We start from the raw sequence: 27,176 nt of genomic DNA, 5'->3' as shown, positions 1-27,176 counted from the left end.
CCTGACCACTCCACCCCAATGTATTTTCCTTGGACCACCAGCTCTTAAATGTTAACACTCTAATGTCCAAAGCCCCCTCCTCCCTGGGAGGAGGTCTGTCTACCAGGGAAATGGTGAGGTTTGAGCACTGTGTCACATTATGCAAGTAATTTAAGATAAGGTGTGAATGAGTTTAAGGAGTACATCCAGGGGGAGTCACTTAGTTTTTGCTTTTAGTTGATGTTGCTTTGGGTTTTGTGGTTGTTGTTTATTTTTTGAACATTGCATATAAAGAACTACAGACAATCAAACAATCAATGAGGGCTGAGAGAGGCAGAATCATTCTTCTCCAGCGACAAGCCCTCTCATTAGTTAGCAAATCTCTAGTGGTGAGAGAGAGAGAGAGAGAGAGAGAGAGAGAGAGAGAGAGAGAGAGAGAGAGAGAGAGAGAGAGAGAGAGTCATTGAAGTTCTAAACAACAACGACAACAAAAAAACTTTCTTACCCAGTTTTCCTATCATGTGGCTAGGATGACAAAGAAGAAATTCCACGGGAGATAGGGCCTTTTACAAATACAAAGTGGTCCAGCAGTGGGTATGATGAGCTGTGCAGAACATTGAGATAGAAGAAAGAACAGCCTGCAGTTGCCACCCTCAAGAGCTATAGCAAATCTAATGAACAAGTCAAGCATGCAACTACAGTAATTACAGAAGAGCTAACTCAGTGGAGGTCATTCCTTCCTCTACCTCTCTCCTCCCCAGGCTATAGTAAAAAGATTCCACATGTTAGCAACTACCATCTGTGCTTTCCCCATCTTAATCCTTGGTCTGCCATTTACCCAGTAAAACAGTATGTTTACCGAGTTTATACTGGAGTCAACGTGTGTAAGGTGGAAAGTAATGGAAGGCTGGGGGCTTCTACCCAGGCACTGGATGCCAAGGCAGTGATGTGATGCCTAGAGATCTGATAGTTCTAAAATCATCCTAATTGAAGTTAGAGCTTACTCATTGGCAAATTTAATTAAGTTGTCATCATTGTCTTCTTCGAGAGTAAGTACTGATTCATTTTACTGCTGAGGCTGTAAACAGGGAACATTTGCCTAGTGATCTTTATGTTGACTAATAAAGCACTGTTCGATAACCTTAACTGTCTTTGTTATTAAAAAATTTGCCATAGTCCTCATTTCTTTAAATACAGCAACAGGCCCCTCTTGTCTAGAAATAAACAGAATTAGATAGCTTGTAGCTTTTGATTGTTTGTTTCTCCATGGTGCTTGCAAATAGTTTAATGCTTATAATAAATAGGAACCTCCAGGGAAGTCTTATGTATATGTGTCTCCGTTCATATAGTCATACACACACACACACACACAGAGAGAGAGAGAGAGAGAGAGAGAGAGAGAGAGAGAGAGAGAGAGAGAGAGAGAGAGAAATGCTGTGCACAGTGTTACATGAAAACCTACCCTCTTAGGAGAGCACTGATAAATTTATTGTGATAAAATGGTCAGAATCTTTTTGTGTGCAATCTAAATAACTTCCGGGATTAATCATGCTTATTAAACTTGATAAGAAATTGTCTAACAACACACGTGCATAGAATTTAAAGTCACTTCTAAAGAACATTATTTTGTAGCAGTGAACTTTCTTTACATGCAAAGAATAAAAATAAAAAGCATTGGTCTTCATTCACCAGGAAGGGTTTCTTCTTCAGTTTTCAGAATGCAACTGTGCTAACCATTCTACTACATACATGTGTGCATACATATTTATAGAAACAAACCTGCATAAGTAAGTGTGTCATTATCCAAATAAAATAAGTTTTAGGGAGCATACACATCCTAATTACAATGTTTAATTTCTGACTAGGTTAATATTTTTACTCATCTGTTTCACTTTGGGGATTTGTATCAATGTTCAAAGTTAATTTCATTTGTGGGTTGCTAAATAAAACAGTCACAAGGACTGGGAGAGCATCCATGTGTCTACATAGATCTTCAGTTCATCATCTTTGAGAAATGACCTTCCCCACCTTATGTTGTCATCTTTGTGACCTTTCTAGCTTGTCATTGAGCTCCTTTCCAAGAATATGAATTGGAAGGAGAATATGAATTGGAAAAGAGAATCACTTTGGAAGTGAATTATAATTGGCAAAACTGATTATCTTCCATGAATGAGATTGCTGGAGATAGAAACAGACAGACTGTGTCTGTCACAGCGCAAATGAGTTTGAATAAACGAGGAGACAATTGCAATTAAATGCTTTTTTTCTGTATGTGGTGCTGAGAATCAAATTAAGTTCTATATTTTGACTTTTTTTTCCTCCCTATCTGTTCTGTGACACGTGATACCTGACAGAAACGATCCAAGTGGATATTCCCTCTTATCATCATAATGTATGTTCGGTTTACCTGTCATAGTTCAGGATGAATCATTAAGTCCCTTCCATAACTAGTTCCATTACTCATTTTCAACATTTGCTTCTTAATCACAAATGACTAAACCCCATAACTACAGATATTAAAAGCACCAAAAACTGTTAGATTTAATTACCTATGATTTTCTATCTGAGGACCTTGCCTTCTCATGTTTGGTTAAGCAGATGAATAGCATTGCCTGGTGTTGAGAACACCTTTCAGGGCGCAGCATCCTGATGTTGAAATCAAATATGCCTTTGCCTGATAACGGTCAACCTTGTCTCAGGCTGCAGAGAGATAGGACCTCACCCCTTCATCTGTCATGTCATGACCAAGTACCTGCCAATCATCAACATAAGCACAGAATGCCATCTAAGTACATGGGTGCTCTGAGTCAGTGCCCCTCATCCAGCACAATTTGATTACCAATGCTTATATATACATTAGTGGTTTTTCCAAAGATTATCACCTAGATTTACCCCATTTCAGATACTCTGGAAAAGAAGCAGAACCATCCTAGTAGCCAAAAAGAAAAAACCATACCTTAAAAGATTTTTAAATAATTTGTGAGGATGCATGTGAGGATTCAGGACTGTTGGGAAATTGTCAGTAAGCCATATATCATCCATATTATAATATTCAAGTGGCATTTTAATTAGGGACAGGTTATAAAAAAAATATGTGAGCACTGTCTTACTCTTGGGAGTAGAAGAAAAAAATGTGGTGAGTGCTATGTGGTCATGGGGTGTGTGTATGTGTGGGCACGCATGTGCAGGGGAATGTGATAAGAGAGGTAAGTGTGGTGGTAGGGGTGTGATGGATGTGTGGGGGTATGAATGGTGTGTGGGTGTGTGGAGGGCTATATGGGGGTCTAGTAGGGGTGAGGATGTATGTGATGAAAGTGAGGATGCATGTGTGGTAGGGGGTAGGAGGGAAGGTATGGGTTCAATGGTATGGGAAAGGTAAGAGAGTATACGCTGTGTATGTGTGTTTGTTTTAAAAATCTTCTGAGACTTTTCTGCTTAAAGAGAACTTAGAATTTCCATGGGCTTGATTGATTGGCTGGTTGGTTGATCGATTGATACTGATTTTGTGTTCTTTACTATTAGTCAATTCTTTTTTATTTTAATTGAAAATAGATTTTTTAAAATTATTTATTTTATGTATGTGAATATACTATAGCTGTCTTCAGACACACCAGAAGAGGGCATCAGACCCCATTACAGATGTTTATGAGCCACCATGTGGTCGCTGGGAATTGAACTCAGGACCTCTGAAAGAGTAGTCAGTGCTCTTAACCACTGAGCCATCTCTCCAGCCCCAAGAATAGATTTTTTTTTATCAGCTAAGATGAAGGCATGAGAGCATCCACTAGCTGTAAAAAAGGAATCCTTCATTGTACAGTTCCCAATTTTATGACTGAAAATTTCTCACAGAGAATTGAAGAAAGTTTGTTTCCCTCCAAACACACATCACATATCCAAAGACGTGAGAAAGTCATCCAAAATTCAAGCCCATTAGGAACCCAGGAGCCGTAGCTATTCCCTGGGGCGTGTCATTCTGTGCAATGATCACAACTGTTTACTCCTGCTGCTGCAGAGATCCAGGCTCACACTGAAGGGTGTCAAAACCCTATCATTTTTCTGTATTACTTTCTACAGAAAGTAATTGATCTCAATGGCCTGCACCCCAGCGTGATAGAGACATAATTGGAATGTCAAGTAAGAGAGAAAGAAATGATGTCAGCCATGCTGATTTCAAGTGTCCGTTTTAGTTTTTGTTAATTTCATCTGCCTCATCTCTGTTCTAGGATCTATTTTCTATAATTTAAAAAAAAAAAAAAAGTCAAGCTGGTTCTTTTTCACTTTTCCTGAAAGAAATCAGAGAATCAACCAAGACAAAGAACAGAAGGTGGTTTTACTGTGACTTTTGTAAACATCAACATTTATGGAGTGCCTACTGTGTGCATAGAACTGCTGGAAGATGAACAAGGCATAACCCTGGTGCTTAAAGACACTGTAATGAGTATTTAAATACATGAGTACAGGATCTCGTGGGCTCTGATAAGGACACAGTGCTTAAAGAGCCCACAATAAAACTCTGAGTGGGGCATTTCCAGCAGCAGTTCGGCAGTATGTCAGTTACCTATAAATGACAATATAATTGATCAACATCCTTTTCCCTTTTCCCTCAAAATCTGTGTAAACTGTATTAAATGCAATAAAATTTAGTAAAATTATTAATGTAATATTTATTCAAATATAATTCTATATAAACATCTATATTTTTACAATGTACATCCAAATGGTTTAATTGGAAACTTAGAGAACCGATACCATGATGTTTCAAATTAATAAATCACTGGGTATTTTCTAATGCTTGTTTTAGGTTCTGCGGGTGTTACAAAGCATAATTTTCCTCCACGGATGTGTATGCAATCTCATGTAAACAAATATAGCAAATAGTTATCAATGTAATGTTAGTGAGTTTCGAAGTGGCTGAAGGTACCACTGACAGAGTCACTGTCAATTTTCTCTGAGGAATTTAAGGGTTCAGATACTCAGTTAAGCTTGTCCTAGTGCTCACATTCTATGTGGCCAGAACAACTCTGTTTATTTAAAAAAAAGCACAAAGTATAATAAAACTTTGGTCTGACAGGTTGTTGTTAAATCTTCCCATACTGTGTCAACACCAGAGGATGAAGCTTTGATTTTAAAAGTCTGATCTCAAGCATGGAGAAGAAAATACCAGGAAGGGAAAAGATTTTATTGATCTAAGTTAACCAGTCCAAGCCCTGCATTAAATATGCTTTAAAACTGCTCAACTCTTGGCTCACTGGGGAAATACGTCATTGAATATGAAAACCCAACATCATCAGAAAGTATCTGGCCAAACAATGGCTGGGAAGAACTCTTTTTAGAGAACTGCTCTTTGCAGTTGCCAGAATGCCCATCAAGGCTGGAGAATACTTCAAAGTTGTCGATTTACTGCACACATCTACATAGTGACTTAGATGGACCAGCGTAGAACTCAACAAGCTGTTTAAAACCAGCACCCCACTTAACCCCAATGAGAATAACCCATGCTCCCCACTTTAAAAAGCTGACTTATATTATATGAAGATTAGATTTCTCCACTGCATCTATTTTCCAAAGTAGCTTCCTCAGCCTCCATACCCATAGAATTAAGAAATTAACAAATACATACATAAACGAAATGACCTCAAGTTTAATTCCTGAAGTTAATTCTGAAGCATCTTTAACAAACGAACCCTGCAGCTGATATCATGCTGGGTTAACTTGCTATCAATGGCAACACCAATAATAAATGCCTGGAATGTTTCCATCAGAGTTTTCCCAGAATCCACATGGAATTCTCAGATTGATCATGGACCACAGCTTTTCATACACTGTAGATAACACCGACAACCTTCTATAAAGCTCTCTTTGACAGACAAAGGATAATGCATTGAAGTAGGATCCAATGATATGTGTACTAATCTTGCCAAAAGAAACAACAGACAAACAAACTCCCTCTGTTGGTTGCAGTAAAGTCTTTCCTGCACCATTCAGTGGATATTCATGCCTACTCTATGTTCTTGAGATAGTTATGTAAAACAACTCCTCATCACAAGGGAAACTCCAATAGGTCTTGAATAAGCATTAAGGAATCTTATAAGCCCATAGTAGGCACAATCCAGTGTCTTGGGAATAGGCCTATGATTTGGATTTCTGTAAGCCTGTGATCACTTTCGTTTTCATCCTTTGATGATGCATTTCAGTTTTATCATTTCTGGGTAAGAACTGCAAACCATTTTCCTTACATCAGCTGGTGATGTCTCCCTAAAATGCACTGAGAATGACTTTGAGGCTCCATCTGGGCTCAGATGAAAGGATGGAGTGTGGTAGATTAACAGTGTATCTAGGCAAAGAGAGGATCTCACAGGCATTGTTCTGTGAATGTCTATTCTAACACTTGAATAAAGTGGAAGCCTTCTAAATGCCTTCACATTTGTAAGACTGTCAGACACGCAACAAGAAATACAATGAATTATCTAATCAAAGAGAAAAATAAAAATCCAAGTCACCTCAGAGATACTTGGGATACAGAAAACAATTGCTTTTTGGTCATTGTGCCAAAACATCATCAGTGTTTCAATTACCTGGATGCATAAGAAATTTGATGAATACATAAGGCATGGGAGACAAAGGACCAGAAACAACTTACTATTGTGAACCTGTTGGAAATGGAATGAGATAGAGGTTGACTATACAACTTACTATTGATAACATATAAGAAATAGAATTTTTTTTAAACGTAGGAATTAGGGGCTGGAGAGATAGCTCAGCATTTAAGAGCACTTGCTGTTTTTGCAGATGACCAATTTCAGTCCTCAGAATCTACATGGTGATACACAACCATCTTCAACTCCAGTCCCAAGGGATCCAATGACCTCTTCTGATCTCTTCAGGTACAGGAACATGTGGCACACACACATATGTGCAGGCAAAACACTAATACACATAAAATAAGATAGGTTTGAAAGTTTTTAAGCAAGGAGTTAGTCCATCATATAATATGTAGCGAAAATAGAGAAGTCACATTTTTCCACCATCTGAAAGAATATAGGATGAGAAGAACACTCTCACAAAGTATGCAGAGACATAATGCAGCATTGCTCTTCCCCAGCACTTCTGTCCCATCGCCAACAACATGCTTGACACACTAGAGTTAGTTTTACATATAAATATGAGTATATCTCTTATATATCATTGCAAAGCATCTATATGCAAGAACTTGATCTAAGGTTTTTTGTATTTTGGAATGAGATGGTTATGACATTGATTTCATTGTAGAAGTAAGGAAATGTAGGATGAAAAGGTCATGTCACTTGCTAACTTTCTTCTAGTAGCACCATGGTCTTCCCAGGCAAGCTGGGACTGAAATTATGTTCTGAGCACACATGCCATATTGTTTCCTAGGAAGATGGCCCAGTAACTACAGGAGGCTTATTTTTCTCATCCTGGAGCTGAGTTATTTCAGACAAGAAAGTATAATGCATCCAACTTTCTTGTTCTCGTACATGCTAGTCAACTTCTTCTTTAAATAAGTCTTGAGTGACCATTTGATGTATATCCATCAAGGGTGGAAGGACCCACAGCTTGGCCACTCCAGGGATTCGATATACTCCTTAAACCAGCACTAATTCCAATTTTGATGAAGGGCCAAAACCAATAAAATTCTGACTGTCCCCCTAGCCTGTCTATGAGAAGTGTTCCCTGATCAGTTTTACTTGGAATGAACTCGGGATATCATTTGACTTACAGTTTTGGCAGAAAATATTCCTGACCATGTGGCAGTTGCTGTGTTCCTTGGAAGGCATCCTTTTTACTCTTGGGCACACTCATGGCCACAGGAAAGGGAAGAGGGAAAATGACATACGCAAAGATAGCACTGTTCAGAGTCTCGCACTTAGATGTCCTGCTAGCCCCAGCCCAAGGTGAGCATTTGGCCATGCTGTTAACCTCAAGAGCAATACTATCCAACAGAACTTCCTGAAATGACAGAATCTGCTTCTATGCTGTTCATCAGTCAGGCCCTGAGCACTTTGGTTATAGCTAAGAAATTGAATTAAATTATAATTAAACTTAAAAGGTCCTCATAGCTAATAACGACCACCCTGGCTATCACAGTCCTTAAATCCTGTGGTGGATTTTTTACCAAACAGGAAGTACTTGAATTCTGATTGATTTCCAGTGTAATTTGATATTTCATTCAATATTATTTGAGAAATATGTTTTAAATAACTATTTGTCTAATTCATGGAGGCCATGTTGTAGCCAGATTCGCTTTTCAGTGACCAAACAATCTAGCCAACCCATGTGCGTGTTCCACTTAATCTCTATCAGCTTTTTATTTAACCATCGTTTTCTGAAAAACAGCAACAGAGTTGCTCTTAGGGATTCTAATCGTTGAATATTTATTTGTCTTTCAATTAATTAAAAGAAACCTTGAGCATCTGATAAAAATGAGAAATGGCACTGGGAACATACAGTGTATTATTCCTAGAGTCACGGTGCTGAATCTTCTTGTGTATAGAACTAAAGAGCATCCTCATGTATATAGCAGAAGATAGCACTTGCATCCAGCCATTTAAACAAATCACAAGCTTTTCATCAAAATACTGAAGTGAGCTTGTACATAGAGGTTAGCATAGTTCATTATCAGATTCTTCTCTTCTCACGCTCTTGTCTTCCCAGCCTGAATGGCTCTCACAAGCTAGGTACTCTTTTAAGGAAGTCAGGATTTTTTTTTCATGCATAAAATGATAAAAGTCATTTTGATTCCTTTATCCCACATTCAAATCTCTCCAGCAGAATCTTCCATGTAGAGCCCTTCCTGGAAAATAGAGACTTCAGAAGTATCACAAAAGAGAAGCAGGAGAGGTACAGTTGCGTGAGTTTTGGTCCTCACCTGTTTGCTTATGAAATGACATAAGACTAGTTCGAGGATCTTTTCAGGTCATACCGGTGAATATGATCCTGGGAAACCATTGACAGCCTGGCTACGTGCTTTTCACTGGGGCTTTGCCTTCTCATTCAAAGACTTGTTCCATCTGACATTTCTAGAAATATTAGACTTTCTCTTCACCATATAGAGGTTTGTGTGCTAGGTGCCTTATTTCAGCTCTGAACAATGTTTCACTGGGCCTCCCTGAAAGTGTGAAAGATGCTGAGATACTTCAAAAAAAAAAAAAAAAACAACACTCAGCATCTATGTGTCAGGGGGACACTTCTTGGTATTTTTCACACATGACCTTCTGAGCTACAAACATCAACCTTAAAGACATACTAGATCTGTAAACAAATGAGGAGATAAAGACATGAAGAGCTGAATAATCTGTCTCAGAGTCTTCAATAGGAAAGGAAAGAAATGGATTCCAATGAGAGGCAACATATCAAAGTGTTTTAACTGCATCCCTCCATCTTCTATAGATTATCTATTATCTAAATAGTATAGGTATACAGGTGTGTGTGTGTGTGTGTGTGTGTGTGTGTGTTGACATTCATGTGATAAAATCACTTCCAGTTACCAAAGCCATCAAGCTCAGTGTGAGGGAAATCACCGTGATATCATTGAGATGCTGACTACCTTGAGAACATTTTTATGATAACTGTCCTAAACAATATGAGAATAAAAATCTGTTCCCAATTTTTAAAAAGCTGTGAAAAAAGTCAAATGTAGAATTAAAAAAATGAACAACAACAACAAAAAAGAATCTAGAAATAGATCCAAATTTAGGCTTTCTGATCGGAGTGATGAATTCATTTCTAAGTACCCCTTGAAAAAGAAAGCCAGAAACTGAGGCTAAGTCTTAGAAATGAATCTGATTGGGGTTAATGATGAAGCAGTTCAGACTTGCAGAGGGGGTTAAACTCCACACCATTTCTTTCATTTTTCCCAGAGGCCTGACGTCTAGGTCAGCACGAAGACAAAGGGACAAAAACCTGCACACAAAGCAAGTAGCTGTTTGTTCATTCTGCAAGTCCACAAACGCTTCTCCAAAGCTCCTCAAACCATGCACTCAGCTAGAACCAGAAGTACGTGAGGAAGCGACCATTGCTTTCAAGACTTCATAATCTACTAAAGGAAACTAGCATTTCCACATAGCATCAAGTACTGTAGCTAATGTCAAGAGTTTCTAGAGTATCTAGTGAGTAGTAATCGGAGATTTTCACACAGGAGGTGGCTTCAACTGAGCTTTAAATGGGCGTTGAGCAATACATTAAAAAACGGAGAACATTCCTTGCAGTAGACAGAACAAGTTTGAGGGCACAAAGGCATACAAGACACCAGTTGGCTTGAGAGATTCTGTATTTATGGGAAATATATAAGGGTAGCAGAAGACAGCCTAGATTAGGAGAGAGAGCACAGATAATCTTAAATGAGATGTGCAAAGTAAGATGTCATCTGATAGTGATGGGGAGTTATTGCAGGATTTTAAGGGTGTTCTAGAACATGATCTACAGGAGAGCCATCTAACTAAACCCATGGAAGAGGGACTGGAGGAAGAGAGTAAGCAATCGTTTTACTCCAGCTGAGTAAGATGGGACAGACAAAGACCCAAGATAAAGTCCTTGGCAGGTGAGGTGAGCCAGGACAGTATTTCAGAAAGTCAGAGCTGTCTGGGCTGGTGCTTTTAACACTGGTTGCTAAAGCCTACAGGAGCTATTGGTGCCTTACCACTCGAAGTAGACTCCAATGTGAAATAAAGACTTGGAGGGAAACAACAGCATATGGCAGTAACAGGCATCATCAGTCTGCTTTGTTGAATGAATGAATGAATGAATGAATGGATGGATGAATGAATGAATGAATGAATGAGTGGGTGGGTGAGTGAGTGAGTAAGTAAATGAACAAGTGAGTAAATGGATTTGTGACTGACTGAATGAGTGAGTGAATGAGTGAGTAAATGAATGAGTGAGTGAATGAATGAGTGAGTGGATGGATGTGCAAATGTCTACATGGGGTGTTTGCAAATCTCCATTTTAATAAAGCTTAGCTAAATCTAAATATCTCAATTTCCCAAAAGTAAGAAAACACGGCAGCTCTTTAAACGCTCTCAAATGGGAAAAATTATTTCTCTACAGAAATTATCATGCAAGACCAGCTGCCATCACAGGCCATTCATTTAATGGGAAAGAAACCACCAATGATTCTTTCCTAAAAAATAAAACAAAAACATTATAACAGCACCGCTATACACCAGGTCCTTTATGAGCATGGACTTATCTAACTCAGATGTCTGTGAGAAATACTTTCTCACTTCCATGTTTCCTATATGAAAGGGACAAAGGGCTAAGTAAAAACCACAGAGAGCCTGTTCAAAGCTATCCAGCCTCTACAGATGGACCATGCTGTTACTTGTGGCAAAGGAGTGATGGCATTTGAAAGGAAGTGGTAACTTCTACCAAAAAAAAAAAAAAATTAAAGGGAAGGGGACAATCATAGAGATTGTCATTCTCTATAATCTCATTTAAGGACAACTTTCGGTGCCCTTTATATAACATTTAGGCGTTTTTCTTTGGCTTCAAATAAATGATAAAAATTTCTGTTTTCTTTAGTAAAGTACAGATTCCACTGGAAACGGTGTCATTTAAGCACCAAGTGTGGGCATTCACAGTTTTATTTATATAAGTAAAATTTCTCACACTATCTGTAGCATCTAACAGCATCCGCAGGGGTCTCGGGAGGACTGCTCTCCTCGAAAGCTGTTAATTAACCTAAGATTAGCTCTTGGAGTCTCACTGAATTCTAGATGCATTTTTTTTTTAATTTTCCAATCTAGGAACAAAAATCTGATATTGCAGATAATTGCATTTATTCTGGGAGAAGTATTTCTACATGTGGGCTGCATTCACAGCACTTGAATAGAACACTAATTGTAAAGTGTGGGGCATGTTGCTAGCTATCCTGAGTACTGACTAAACACTGACCTGTTTAAAATTACTCGGTGACTCATCTAAACAGCTATAGACCATACATGCAGCATTTAAATGGAACCACAAATGCCATGGTGCAGAGATTTTCCTCAGTCACAAAACCCTCTAATTTGAGGTGTACCCAAAATAACACTGATGCATATGGAGACACAAATTAGTGCTTTCCTTAAATAAGATCACTCTGATGTAGACCCGGTTCTAAAGCTACAGTTTCACCCAACACTACAACCATGTTTTGATGTCAAGAAGTTTTCAATCACTACTCTAGTGCCACAAAAAAAGAAATCTAACAAAGGGGTTGTCTCTAAATCCATTGATGTTCAAATATCAAGGTAACAAAGCTTTCTCATAGTAGGAAAAAATGGGAAGAACTGAAAAGAAATAATAAGAATTTCAGGAAAGCAGGTGTCTCAAAAATCACTAAGATGTATTTCCACAAAATAAGACAGGGAAACAAAGTGAACTTCTGCAGCAAACAGGAGGTAAAAGCTCTGCAGAGAAATACACAGGGGAGAGTCTAAAGGCAGCGAAGGCTGCAAGCTGGGGAATGTTCGCTTGATCAGTGTCTTTACTTGCAACCCCCACTTAGGGTTATCTTCCCTAAACCAGGCCAAACACTCAACAATCATAGTCTCTCTCTGTCTCTCTCTCTCTCTCTGTGTCTCTGTCTGTCTCTATCTCTCTGTCTGTCTGTCTCTGTCTGTCTCTGTCTGTCTCTATCTCTCTGTCTGTCTGTCTCTGTGTGTCTCTGTCTGTCTCTATCTCTCTGTGTTTCTGTCTCACTCCCTTCCTTTCTCCTTCTCCCTCTTCTCCTCTCCTCTATTTTCTCTCTCTGTCTCTCTCTCCTCCCTCTGTCTGTCTCTGTCTCTTTCACACATGTGTTTCTGTGTAAATATGCATACATGCATAACACACATATATAAAGTAAAAACATTTACTAATTACTAATTAAGCTTACATTTCTCCCTGTGATGTGCATGGTTAACAAACTGGGTGACAGAGTGATACACAGGAAAAGAGACACCATGGGACAAGAGTAAAATGAACACACTCAGCTTATACACTGAAGTCACTGGCTGTGTGACTACCACAGATCACTCCAGCACCTTAGACCAGTTTCTGCCTTTGCAAAACAGACTGCCTGCCTGCCTACCTCGCAGACTGTTCTTCCATTATTTCCACAGGGTGTGTAAGCCAGGAGGTGCTAGGAATTCAGGAACTGTTACAGGGGATGGTTCTTAAAACAGTGTCATTAAATCCCCTCAGTCAGGGCTTATCAGCTGCTTATCTGCTATTTCTCTGTTAAAAGGAGAGATTGGCAACAACAGGGAGCTTTTAACCTCAGAAACACATGGAAAATAATATGTTCCTTTTGGTATAAATAGAAAGATGATTTTTTTAAAAAAAGAGTTGAAGCAGAGTTGCAGTTTAGTGAGTATAACACAATGCCTCAGGTGGAGCAAGTCACCTTTGCTCCCCAAGTCATATCCATTCCATGTGTGACAGCCATCTCCTCCATCTTTTTTGTCCCATTAGTGATCAACACCTTCATGTTGTAGGTCCAATCTATTACTCCCATTGTATGAGTCTTCTTACTAACTGATTTAGGCAAAGCCACCACCTCTGTCAGATATGAAATAGGACTCCGAACTGTACTTCTACTTTGAGTCTTTTAGCTCACCTAACTAGTAAAAGCCGTGACTAAAGTCAATTATACATTATTCTTTAATTTTCATAAACTGGCAGTCTGGATGGAAGTGACAGACAGTTCTCTCAAACAGTTAATGACCTCAGGGAATTTAGGTTTCATTGCAGATGGCTGACAGTAGAGAACAAATTTTGAGTTGTTATCAAAATTAAACACCTGCAGATGAGTGATTGAACCTATCAAGTGGCTAATCAGAAGAATCCCTTCTGTACTTAATCATGTGCTATATTATACACTCTTGATTTTGCAGAACTCTCTAGACTTACCCACTTGGGTTGCCTGTCAAGTAGACATATGACCAGCCATGACTGTCCATGCCTTGGGTCTTAGGAGAATTAATTAGCACCACACATATAAATGGTCTCTCTCCTGCTAAAACACGTCTCACTGCCACGAGGACAAAGTCACTGATCTCACAAGACATGAGGCACTTGGCTGTGATTCTAGCACGTTGAAGGTAGAAGCAGAAGGATTGTAAACTTGAAGCTAGCCTAGGCCCAGTAAGATCATGTATTAAAAAACAAATAAACTCTAGCGTAGCCTCCAAAGGTCCCCACATGATTTTGTCCTGGCTAACCCCCTCTGCAGCTCCATCTTTTCTTAACTTTTAAATTGCTCCCCACCTTAACTTTTAACTACTGTAACAACTGAAATATTCACCTTATAGAAACAGAAAGGGTTTGGGGAGGGTCACAGTTTTACATATTTCAATGCATAAATAATTGGCCCATGGGTGTGGTGACAGATCTTAGCAGGAACATGGAGTAGAACAAAGCCACCCACCTCCTGTCTAGGACATGAAGAGCAGTCTGGATCCCTTTGAGGGTACACTTCCAGCATCTCAAAACCTTCTGCTAAGCACATGTGTGTTAGTTACTTTTCTGTTGTAGTGATAAAGCACCAGGACTGGGGTTATTTGAGGCTCACAATTGCAGAGGGCTGAGTCTGTCATGGAGGGAAGAGGCAGCAGACAGTAGTCATGACAGCTGGGGCAGAAACCAAAATCTCACATCATAAATCACAAGCAAGAAACAGTGAACACATCTGGCATGTGGCTTTGATACATCAAAATCCAGCCCCAATGACATACTTCCTCTAGCAAGCTCACAACTCTTAAACCTACCCAAATAGGCACTGCTAACTGGGGACCAAGTGTTCAAACATCTGTGCCTATAAGGGACACTGTCATTTAAACACCTTCTTTGGGATCCCACTACCTCCCAGTAGAACCAAACTGAGGCCATACCTTAATAGGAGAGACCTTTAGGGGTCATTTTGTATTTGAACTACAGTGCTCATATGCTTCAGCCACACTGTTTTCTCCTTCTCCAAAGCAGGTCTATCCATGCCATTTTGTCCATCCTTTCCCACCCCTACCACCTTCAGCCATCTCTAGCTCTCATTCCTCTGCAAGTGTCAGGCAGAGCACCATGTCCTCAGAAGTTTCCCGCAGGTCACCAGTCACCATCTCCTTTCCTTTTCTACCACTGACAATTATTCATGCCTTTCTACTCCACTGAAGGATGGGAGTGAATTATTAACGTCTATCCCTGTACTCCTGGCATAAACCACAGTGCCAACCACCAAGCATGTATCCACATGAATTTTCTAAATGAGTGGATGATGGATGAGTGTATGGGTAGATGGATGAGTAAGTGGGTAAATAGATACATGCATGCATGCATGGATGGGTGGGTGGATAGTTTCAAGCTGATTTGAAACTAAGGCACCATACAAAATCAGTTAATATTGAGAGAACAGTTGGGGCATCTTTTCACCTCCTTAGCTGAACCTTGTCTAAATGTGTATATCCTTTGACACTTATCTTCCTGAGGGAAGAGTGAATGAGAGGCAGCGTGGTGGCATGGAAGAGCACTGGACAGTGTTCTGCTCCTGGCATCACTGATTTGCCTGGTGGATCTATGTCGATGCTTTTTTGCTACTTCATAGGTTCTTCTTTCTTCCACCCTTCTCTGCCTTTAACTGCTCTTTGGATCCCTTCACAGTAAGTAGGTGGAAGAGAAAGCGATCCCTGAATCTAATGTCTCCTTTTGTTTCTTCTTTGACCACAACTACTACCAAATAGCAACCAACCTCCCTAAATGACCAACAATGACCAACAGTGTCTCTAGGCTGCTGTTCTTTTCTGATTAACATTCAGAAAATTTAAAGTTAACAAAGCACTGTTTAGTCGATCCCTAGGGGTCTTTATTCTTCCTTTTTGTTTTATCAGCATCTATTTTAAAGTGCAATCCTATCTTTCTGTTATGGCTTGTCCTGTAAGATTGTGTGGTATATCTGTAAGGTGTTTTAATGCTATAATATGCAAAGAATTGCTTCATCACACTGGACACATAGGCAGGCACATACTCAGTCTTAATTTGCACAGGTATCCCAACAACAGTCATTATTTCCAGTAAATGTGTAATTACAGAATCGACCTTTTCAGAACAAAAAGTTCTCCGTGGAAATGATATGGTGCACAAACCTTAGTTTTCCAAATTCTGCAAAATGAAACACATCTATCTGCCAAATTCCATTTGTTTTGATACCCGTGGGGTTATTTCCAGTGGATAATAGAGTTTGGTTATCCAGAGAACAAGTAGGAGATTTTCTTATAATTTCCTTGGCTTATTTCCAAATGATAGACTTTTTTTTCCTTTAAACCTTTATTGTTAACATGGTGTTCTTCATGAAATGTTGAAGTTTCTAACACATTCCTATTAATAATTGGCCAGTTTCTTCATTTCTTTATGCTAATGGACCTGGAAAGCCTGTCTGAGACTGAATGTGATATATAATGGATAGATTCTATTTCTGATTGCCTGTTGTAGTTGCATAAATAACAATGTTAATTCTGGGCTGGCGAGATGACTCAGCCAGTAAGAGCACTGACTGCTCTACAGAAGGTCCTGAGTTCAAATCCTGGCAACCACATAGTGGCTCACAACCACCCTTAGTGAGATCTGACGCCCTCTTCTGGTGCATCTGAAGATAGCTACAGTATGCTTAATTATAATAATAAATACATCTTTGGGCCAGAGAGAGCAGGGACTGAGGGAGTGGGGCCGACTGGAACAAGCAGAGATCCAAAAATTCAATTCCCAACAGCCACATGAAGGCTCACAACCATCTGTGCAGAAAGAGTGTACTCATATACATAAAATAAATAAATCTTTAAAAAATGTTAATTCTAAGTTATCAGAAATAAATTAAGCAGTTTCAATATGCAAAGCAACTTTTTCTGCATATTGAAAGCCAGTAATTGTATTAAAATATTCAGGAAACTTAATAATACCTGAAGAATTATATACAATTCTGATTTTTGAAATAAACTAAATAGGCTTTGAGTTACTTTGCTTATTTTACCTGACTTATAGCCTGCCATTCCAAACGTTTTTGTATCAATATAGAATTTAGGTGCTTCAGAAATTGGCATTTCCTTTACAATATGTAAGAGAATCCAATTTTTTTTATAAATTAAAAACAATTGCTTTAGGATATTTGCTGTTAATTTCTCCCAAATAGTTGCTACAAGCTCTTTGCCAGTATTCACTGATTACCCATAATGACACAATCTCAATATTAGTATAAGGTGCTATGATTTCAGTTTGTCTGTTCCTAACAATTCACATAGTTGTATTCTACCTTTTATAATTAAGTCAGAAACTATTTCTAAGTAAGTCTTTAATTTTTTATTTGTTTGTATGTTTAAAAAAATGTATTCCATAATGCTATCTTCCCTATGCATAGTGGGCCCACTAGGAGAATAAGTTGAAGGCTACATAACCAAAATACAATCAATTTTGGGAACTATTCGACATACATATGCATCTTGCAGTCTCAGTTCCACCAGAGTTAACTCTCTTTGCATTAGCTGTTAACCATCTTAGATATTTTAAGTCTAAATCTCCTTGTAACATTTGAGACAAATTACTTAACGCCTGCCTAACCCAATGGTAGGTCATAGCCAATTAGTATCTTCCATTAATCTTTGAAAATCATTAAGAGTTTGTAACTGATCTCCGCTGATCTGTACCTTTTGGTTGAAATTTTTTGGTCTACTTTATAACCTGAATAGTTAATAGAATCTCCTCTCTGTACTTTTTCAGGAGTAATCTGTAACCCCAGCATGGCAAAATTCTTTGTGTTTCCTTAAACATTTTTTCTAATGTAACGGCATTGGAATGAGCCAACAAAATACCATCCATGTAATGATAATGGATTGCAAAAATTGCCTACAGATTACTTCTAGCAGTTATGCACAAAATATTGATATAAGGCTGGACTATTTAACATTCGCTGTGGAAGAACTTTCCACTGATATCTTTTTATAGATCAACCATTATTATAAATAGGTACTGTGAAAACAAACCTTTCCCTGTCCTGCTCATGCAAAGGGGATGGTAATAAAAAATTAAATTATATTTTAAAAAGCAGCTATCATAGGTCATGCCTTAGGTAATTAAAAAAAGAAAAGGTAAAAGAACTTTAACTCCATTGTTGTAACTCCATTGGTTGAATGTTAACCTCCGTTTTCCCAACTTCTTTTTTATAATACAAGGAAATTCCATGGACTAGTAGACTCTTCTATACGTTAAGCCTCTAGCTACTATTATACCAGATGCTCAACTGCTTGTAATTTTTCCTTTGTTAAGGCCACTGATCTGCACACACAGGCTTATCAGTCAACCATTTAAAGAGTAAGGCCATTGGTATTTCATCAGTGGCCCCTCTTATAAATTTGGAAATTTAATCCCTGTGATGTGTTGTATTTGGACAATTGGCACACCCTGTGGTTGTTTGATGATATTTATCAATACCTTCCCCCAAAGCATATACAATTTCACCCCTAATTTCAATATGGGTTATCTCTCTGGGATTGAAGGAATATTAATCTGAGTACTTCACTGTTATAAAAGATCCATTCCCCATAAATTTATGGGTATGTCAGCTATATACATAAGGCCTTAATTTTCCTATTTGACTGGAAAGTCACACACACTTAATCCATCTCATACTTCATTATATCTGAGATAACATTCCAATTCCTAGAAACTGTATAAACCTTTTGAAGTGTCCGTTCTGAATTCTAAGATCTTTGGAAAATGATAGTTACATCAGCTCCTGTATCCACCAAGTCTTCTATTCCAATACCATTTACTTGCAATTTTAATTTTTGCCTCTGATCACTAACCACTGGTTTCCAGAGCACACATTCTCCAGTATTTTGAACTCCTCCTGTCTTTTTCTACTGAGGCTTTGCCCTTAATAGTAGCAGCTGAGCCATCATATCCCCTGTGTTAATTTTCATCTCTCCTTTTAAAGAGGCCATCATTTTAATTTCTCCTTTGAAATCTTCATCTATAATTCAGGGATGCACAATGAATCTTTAGGAAATCAATAAACTCCTGACAAAGATCATTCATAATATCCCAAAGGGCAAAAGAAACTCAATTCCAGTAAATATTTTGAAACCTTGAATTGGGGGAGGGGTAGAGTAAGATGCTTGTCTGTGGCCAAGTCTAGAGCAGAACTGCCTACAGTAGTGTACATGAGATACTTAGTTGAGGTACTTCTGCCTGCTTATTATTTCCTGGCTGACAAGAGACAAAGGGCTTGTATTATTTTTGCTCAAGTCCAGCTCCCTTGCCTTGGATATCTCTCTTGGACTTACATTCATTAGTCCAGCAGCAGACCTTGCCACATTGCCTGCACACCCCAGGGAAGCCTTTGGCATTCTTTCTGTTTGAAATTTAGAAAACCATCACTCCTAGAAGAGGCACGTTCACTTTTCCAGTGGAAAGTACTATATTTCTCAAAGGTAACACGCCAGGCATTTTGAGATCTGAAGTTTTTTCCTTGGTCCCAATTTCTTGGCAAATAACCATATTTCCTGCTATTGAAGCACCAAACATTTTGATATTGGAGATCTTTAGCTATAGCTTGACCTGTGATATCAGTATGGTACATGTTAGAACCAATGTAAGTTTTATCCCTTAGCCATTCATGGGCACTGCCCATGCCTTTAGTGGTCTAATAACTTTTTTATATTCAGTATTAACATTTAAATACATCAAGGTTTCTATCCATATCTGTTGTGCATCAGGGTCTGATGTGGCTTTGTTCACAGCTAAGGCTAATCTTCATAAACAAACAAACAAACAAACAAACAAAAACAATCAGTGCAGGCTAACTAGCTGGACCTTTTTCCAGGCTCCTCAATTTTGTCTCAAACTCTTAAAACTGCTAACCACTGTTCTATAGTAGCTTCATCAGATTGAATCTGTTCTTGTATAGTTGTTGCCCTTCAGCCAACAACTGATCATTAACTATATTCATTCCCTCACTCTATTCCACTGTTCAATAATCATGGCTCCTTCCTTCTACCACATTAACGGTGCAATTGTGGACTGGCCTCTGATACAGCTGTCACCAATTCTTTCTAGTCTTGGGGAATAATTCTATCTTGAATAGCCCAGTTATTTAGAATTTGTTTTACAAAAGGTGAAGGGATCCCATATGAAATCATAGATTAAATGATTTTTAAAAATCCCTTAGATCTATCATTTCTATAGGATGCCACCCTATCTTATCATAACCTTGTTCTGCACCATTAGCAGGCATGTGCTGTACATTTACTGGGAAAGTTGATGGTGATTTCATGCCCCCAGTCTGCCCCTCCTCTGTCTCTGGCAGCACAGTTGGTTCGAGATTAATGCTTTCTTTTAAAAGAGCTGTTTCAGCTTTTATCTGACTCTGCTACCTCCTCCTCCCAGCTGCCCACCCAGCTTCTCACCCCCACACAGGGGCTTCAGGAACTGGAAACTGAGAGTCCAAGGCACTGAGCAGGGCTGGGCTCTGCTTTTCAGAAGTTTCTTTCCCGCTTTCCTCCTGAGGGAAACACCCACTCTCTTGCTCAGTCATCGAAGTCTGAATCTTTTATTTCTTCCTTTTCCAGTGTTTCTCACTCCCCAAACACTTCCATTTCCACCCACATTTTTTCCAGTTTCACAGCCAACTCTGCAACTTTTTCAGAAATGAGAGAGCAGAATGAACCCTTTAGTTTTCCCATTTCAACCATGTTGTTGGTTTGTTTGCCTCTGTTAAACATGAAGCAAATCATAGTCAGCTGCTGGGGACACTGCTGTGGTCAAGATTATTTGGGGAGTTTCTATGCTCCTTTATTGCTTTTAAATATCTATTAGGGTTTTCTGCCACACTTCAGATCATTTGGTTCCCAAATAAAAGACACAGAGACCTTTAGATTTATAATAAGCTTTAAACGCAAGAGCTGGGAAGATATCAATCCTCCTTACTATTTTGTCTGTTTCTCTGTCAAATTTTCCAAGATATTACTTACCATGTTTTGTTTGGGATGCTCCAATTCCATCAGGCCAACCTTCATGGTCATGTGCTTTTAATTCACTCTACTCCATGGCAACCCCTTCTCTCCTCTCCTCATGGTCCCTGCCTGAAACCCCAAAGTCCTGGAGAACTTTTCTTCCCTCCTGTCTCTTCTGCTCAGCCCAGGCTGTAGGTATCTCTATTTACCAATTATGGATTACTTGGGGGACAAGATTTTCATAACATCATTTGGTGTATGTGAGGATCTCTTCATTGGAGGCAACCAGATCTTGGGGGCTGGTGTTTAGCATTCGAATACATAGTGTAAGTGTCCATAATTCTCCAAAGAATGATACCCAGACTCAAATAGTATGCAAAAGCAAAGAGCATTTTATTCTGCAGAAGTCCAGCATGCTGGGGTCTACCATCTACCAAGGTAGAGGCACCCCAGTAAACTTAAAGGCCTGGTTTAAAGTACATTAGGGAAAATAAGGGGAGGGGTAGGTGACCTCTATCTTAATCTATTGGCTCATCTCTAGGGACATTCCAGAACCATTGCTAGAGTATGTGTGGCTGTAAATTGTTGCTGAGAAGTCTGGAAACAGTTGCTGACCATTGCCCTTGTCTCAATCCAAGTGGCAGGGCAGTTTCTGACTGGCTGCCTGAGGCCAGGAGGTTTGTTCAGTAACAGGCTTGCTTAGAATTCCCTGGACATGCCTGGTTCATGGAAACAAAGATTTAGGCCTAGTCTCCTGAACTGCCAGTTTGAAGCCTGTCATGGAGTCAGCCTAGCCTGTCTCATAAGCAGCACCGGACCAACCCTACATAAGACAATCCGAAGCAGCCCCATTTAATTCTGGGATTAAAGTGAAAACCTAGTCTTATATTATTTCTGTATTTTTAAAGAAACCAAAATTCTCACAACTGATCTAAGTTTTTGACTCAATCTGGCTAAAATCCATACCTGTGAAATTGAATAACACTCTTGCCTACTGGGTTCCTGCCAGCATCAGATGAAATAATATTCTTTCTATTTTACCTTGGAGTTGATGATGTTTCAGTAATGAAAGCAATGTACAAACTATAAAATGTTCAAATGATAGGCAAAAAATATTTTTTTTATTACTGTCCTAGAGAACAGGTCTTGTCCTGATTTTGAACAGTTGTCACTTCATAGCAAAATATGTTTTCATTCCTTGACATTTGGTGCATGACTGATGATCACCTTTCTGAAAGGAGTTAATAATTAGAAGCTGAGACCTAACTGGGCACTGATTGGCTATGCCGGCACTCCCTGTCTTTATTTTTCCTAAAGTATAAAAACAATGATTTAATAAAGTAGACAGGATTATGCTTTGCTAATGTTGCTTTCTATGAGTCAGACTGTGGCTTACTAGAAAAATAAAAACCAAAAAAGTAAAACCTTCAAAACAGTGATAACCCAAGTCTTCGGCCAGATAGGTTAGCACCCTAGAAAATTCCTCTGAAACTCTAACGGTAGTAACCTAACTATTTACACTTGGTGGGAGGTGGTGTCTGTTTCTGTCAGGAGATGCATGTGTATACATGCACGTGTGCATGGAAGTCAGAGGTCAGCATGGAGTCTCACTCCTCACTATCCACCCACCTTCTCACGTTGGGACCTAGAACTTACTGGCCTAGGAATGGGACTAGATAGCTAGGGTTCCCAGAGATTCTTCCATGTCTGCCTCCCCAGTGCTAGGATTACAGGGTGTGTGTCACATCTGGCTTTTACAGGGGTTCTGGGGAATCAAGCTTTAGTCTTCACGTTTATACAGTAAACATTTTACCACCTAAGCCATCTCCCCATTCCCATGTCCAAATGTAAAGTGGATTATTTATTCTAGCTAACCCATATAAAAGATACAACATCGTGGGTGTTTTATGTACAAACTATACGACTAGACTGGGCAGGTTGTGAGTTATTCTAACTTACATCCCAGGCACATGTCCCTTGTTACTTGCTGTTTGAGTTTCACTCAGGTTATTTCTGCTCAATCAGCTTGTCCTCAGGATCCACTTCTCCTGCCATGCGTGTTCCTGGTCCATCTCTTCTTGAGGTGGCCTCCACCTCTCCCTGTCTCCTTTCGCCCTTCTCCCCTGGTCTCTCTTAAAACCCAGCACTTAATCCTCAAGTCCGAGCCCTTTTGTTTACCAATTTACTTTAAATTGGAGAGTAAGGTTTACATAGAATCACTTGGTGCATATGAGAATCTGCTGATTGGTGGCAACCAGAACTTGGGAGCCAGTATTTAGCATTTGAATACATAGCATAATCCACATAGTATATTGATGCTGAAAAATGCATTACTGAGATGTAACCTTTCTCCCCATAATTAGGTATAACATTACAGCTTATGGGGAAATGACACTACAAATCCCTACTGAGATCCAGATAAGAAATTAAAGGCCCTTCAATAACAAAATTGGAGGTAGCAGGCACTAGCCATGAAAAGTAAAAGTGGAAAGCAATAACTAAGTCTACTTCCTGTTTCACCCCGAGAGGTTCTGAGACATGGATTTATTTTTAAATGTACTGTTTGTAAATTGTCACATTCAAAACAACCATTGTATGAAAGACATTGAAAGAAGTAACTCTGATTAGTAACAAACTCTCAGTGCTCTCTCATGGCCTACAATATTCCAACTGCAGACGGTGTAACTATGGTAAAAGAATACTGTGCTGGGCATTTTGAAATAGCTAGAAGGGAGGGGTTTGAGTGTCATGGCTGCAAAGAATTGATAAATGTATAAACTAGATGTGGTCAATACCTTGATTTTATTATTGCATAGTCCCCCACATATTGAAACATCACACTATACCCTATGAACTATGAGCAATTATGTGTAAATTAAGATAAACTACACACACACACACACACACACACATGCACACACTGAACAGAAATTGTCCTGGCCTCACTGACCTTGGTTTTCATTGCAGACTTATCAATGAATCTTTGAGGGACCAGCTGTTGGTGACAATACAGAAGACCTTCACCTACACTCGAACCCAAGCTCAGCACCTGTTCATAATCCTCATGGAATGCATGAAGAAGAAGGAACTGGTATGTCAGCCCCCATGAGAATGGGGCATTCTTCATGCTCCCAAATGTTTGCTTCAACCCTGTGCCCTTTTCTCTCCTCCTAGGATTGCTTTCTCGGTCCTTCTGAGGCTCCAGTACTCATGGATTTTCTTTTTTCTTTCTTTTTTTTTTTTTTATCTTGGCTTTAACAAAGTGTGTGTAGTAGCCAGGTTTCCCACTTGCAGCTCATCAAAATACTTCAGATGATCTCAATCAAATGGGCTGAGGAAAGTGTAAAATTGGTTTCATCATGGGAATGCCCAGGTGATCCTCTCTTGGGCAAAGAGTTCCACATTGCTTGTAAGTCAAGAGTCACCAGATGTTTCTTGTCACTGTGTCATTAGTGAAATAACATCCAGGTTAATGTGTTAAGTAGTACACGTGGAAAGTAAATTAACTAACCCATATGTGTTGGAACATCTGTACAAAGTTCCTGTGGTACTGTCTTGATGCTTTCTTTTAATTTACATTCCAGCCATTGCTCCCTCCTTCCCCTTCCCCCTCCTAGAGTTCCTCTTCTCATTGATCTTTCCCCATGCTTCTGAGAGGGGTCTCCATTCCCCATCCTCCCTAACCCCCACCCCACAATACTTTATCCTTCCCTGGGGCCACAAATCTCTTGAGGATTAAGCACATCTCTCCCATTGAGGCCTGACCAGGCAGACCTCCACTATACATGTGTCAGGGACCTTGGACCAACCTATGTATGCTGCCTAGTTGGTGGCTCACTCTCTGGGATCTCCCTGGGGTCTGGGTTAGTTGAGACTGCTAGTCCTCTATGGGGTCACCCTCCCCTTCAGCTTCGTCAATCCTTCCCCTAATTCAACCATAGGGGTCCCCTACTTCAGTCCAATGGTTGGGTTACATATCTGCATGTGTCTCAGTCAGCTGTTGGTAGGGTCTCTCAGAGGACAGCCATACCAGACTCTTCTACCAGTCTGTAAGCACACCATAGCATCAGTAATAGTGTTAGGCCTTGGTGTCCCACCATGACATGGATCCCAAATTGGGCCAGTCATTGGACCACCTTTCCTTCAGTCTCATCTCCATTTTTGTCCCTGCAGTTCTTTTAGACAGGAACAATTCTGGGTCAGAAATTTTGACTGTGGGTTAGTAATTCAGTCCCTTTATTTGAGGCTCTGTTTGTCACCTGGAGGTGGACTCTTTGAGTTTTCTCTCCCCATTGTTGGTCATCTTGGCTAAGATTATCACCCTTTGAGTCCTGAGAGACTCTCACTTCCCAGATCTCTGGTGCCTTCTATAAGGTTTCCCTACCCCCCCCCCACTTCCCCTGAGGCTGCCTATTTCCATTCATTCTCCTGGCCCACTGAGCTTCTCTCCTGCCTACCCCCACCCCCACCATACCTGATCCTGTTCCCCTTTTCCCTTGCCTCCTCTTTCTCAGCCAGGTCCCTCCCTCCTTCTTCTTCCCATGATTATTTTCTTCCCTCTTCTAAGTGGGATTGAAGCACCCTCACTTGAGCCTTTCTGTTTGTTACACTTTTTACAATCTGTGAGTTTTCTGTAATATACACTTATCAGTGAGTACATACCATGCATGTCCTTTTGGGTCTGAGTTACCTCACTCAGGATGATGTTTTCTAGTTCTATACATTTGCCTGCAAAACTCAGGATGTCCTTGTTCTTAATAGCTGAGTATTATTCCATTGTGTAAATGAACCACATTTTCTGTATCCATTCTTCTGTTGAGGGACATCTGGGATGTTTCCAGCTTCTGGCTATTACAAATAAGTCTTCTATGAACAAAGTGGAGCAAGTGTCCCTATGGTATGGTGGAGCATCTTCTGGGTATATGCTCAAAAGTGGTATAGCTGGGTCTTTAGGTAGAACTATTTCAAATTTTCTGAGGAATAACCAGCTTGAATTCCAGAATGGTTGTACCAGTTTGCAATCCTATGAGCAATGGAGGAGTGTTCCTCTTTCTCTACATCCTTACCAGCATGTGCTGTCACTTGAGTTTTTGATCTTAGCCACTCTAATTGGTATGAGGTGGAATCTTGGGGTCAATTTGATCTACATTTCTCTGATGACTAAGGACTTTGAACATTTCTTTAGGTGCTTCTTAGCCATCTGTGATTTCTCTGTTGTGAATTCTCTGTTTAGCTTTGTACCCCATTTTTATTTTTTAATATATATATTTATTGAATATTTTCTTTTTTTTTCATTTCAAATGTTTTCCCCTTTCCAGGTCTCCCCTTCGGAAACCCTCATCCCATTCCCTCTTCCCTGCCTCTATGAGGGTGCTTCCCCACCTACCCACTCCCATCCTCTCGTCCTGGTAAAATGTTTTGTAGACATATGTTAAATTCATTTGGGTCATAACTTCTGTTAATGTCACTGTGTCTCTGTTTAGTTTCTGTGTCAATGGCCTGTCCATTGGTGAGAGTGGGGTATTGACGTCTTTCACTATTAATGTATGAGATTCAATGTGTGTTTTGAGCTTTAGCAAAGTTTTTTTTTATGAATGTGGGTGCCCTTGCATTTGAGGCATAGATGTTCAGAATTGAGACTTTCTCTTGGTGGACTTTTCCTTTGATGAATATGATGTGTTCTTCCCTATCTCATTTGATAACTTTTGGATGAAAGTCTATTTTATCAGATATCACAATGATAACTTCAGCTTGTTTCTTGGGACTATTTGCTTGGGAAACTTTTTTTTTTCAGCCTTTTAATCTGAGGTAGTTTCTGTCTTTGTCACTGAAGTGTGTTTCTTGTATGCAGCAAAATGTTGGATCCTGTTTAAGTATCCAGTCTGTTAGCCTGTGTCTTTTTATTGGAGAATTGAATCCATTGATGTTGAGAAATATTAAAGACAGATGATTGTCAGTTCCTATTATTTTTGTTGCTGGAGATGGTCTTATGAGTGTGTGATTCTCTTCTTTTCTGTTTGTACGAAATGTTTAATTTCTTGTGTTTTCTTGTGTGTAGTTACCTTCCCTATGTTGGAGATTTCCTTCTAGTATCCTCTGTAAGGCTGGATTAGTAGAAAGATATTGTTTAAAATTTGGTTTTATCACTATTGTATATGCCAGCAAGATTTTGATGAAGGGACCCTGGTATAGCTGTCTCGTATGAGACTATGCCAGTGCCTGGCAAAT

General features: G+C 39.4%; 1 protein-coding gene across 26 annotated transcripts in view; it reads left to right on the top strand.

Moving 5' to 3' along the window:
- Trpm3 (transient receptor potential cation channel subfamily M member 3) overlaps positions 1 to 27,176 on the top strand; it is an 886,635-nt gene that overhangs the window by 641,603 nt on the left and 217,856 nt on the right. For all 26 annotated transcript variants that reach the window (XM_085834108.1, XM_085834113.1, XM_085834114.1 and 23 more), the window contains one exon: positions 23,916 to 24,039. In XM_085834108.1, coding sequence (XP_085690234.1) covers positions 23,916 to 24,039 — 124 coding nt within the window. The remainder of the gene's footprint in view (positions 1 to 23,915; positions 24,040 to 27,176) is intronic.

The sequence above is a fragment of the Mus caroli genome, unplaced genomic scaffold (genome assembly GCF_978045245.1).
Source record: "Mus caroli unplaced genomic scaffold, Mus_caroli_1 scaffold_20, whole genome shotgun sequence".
NCBI lineage: Eukaryota > Metazoa > Chordata > Mammalia > Rodentia > Muridae > Mus > Mus caroli.
This window is presented reverse-complemented; position numbering and strand designations above follow the sequence as displayed.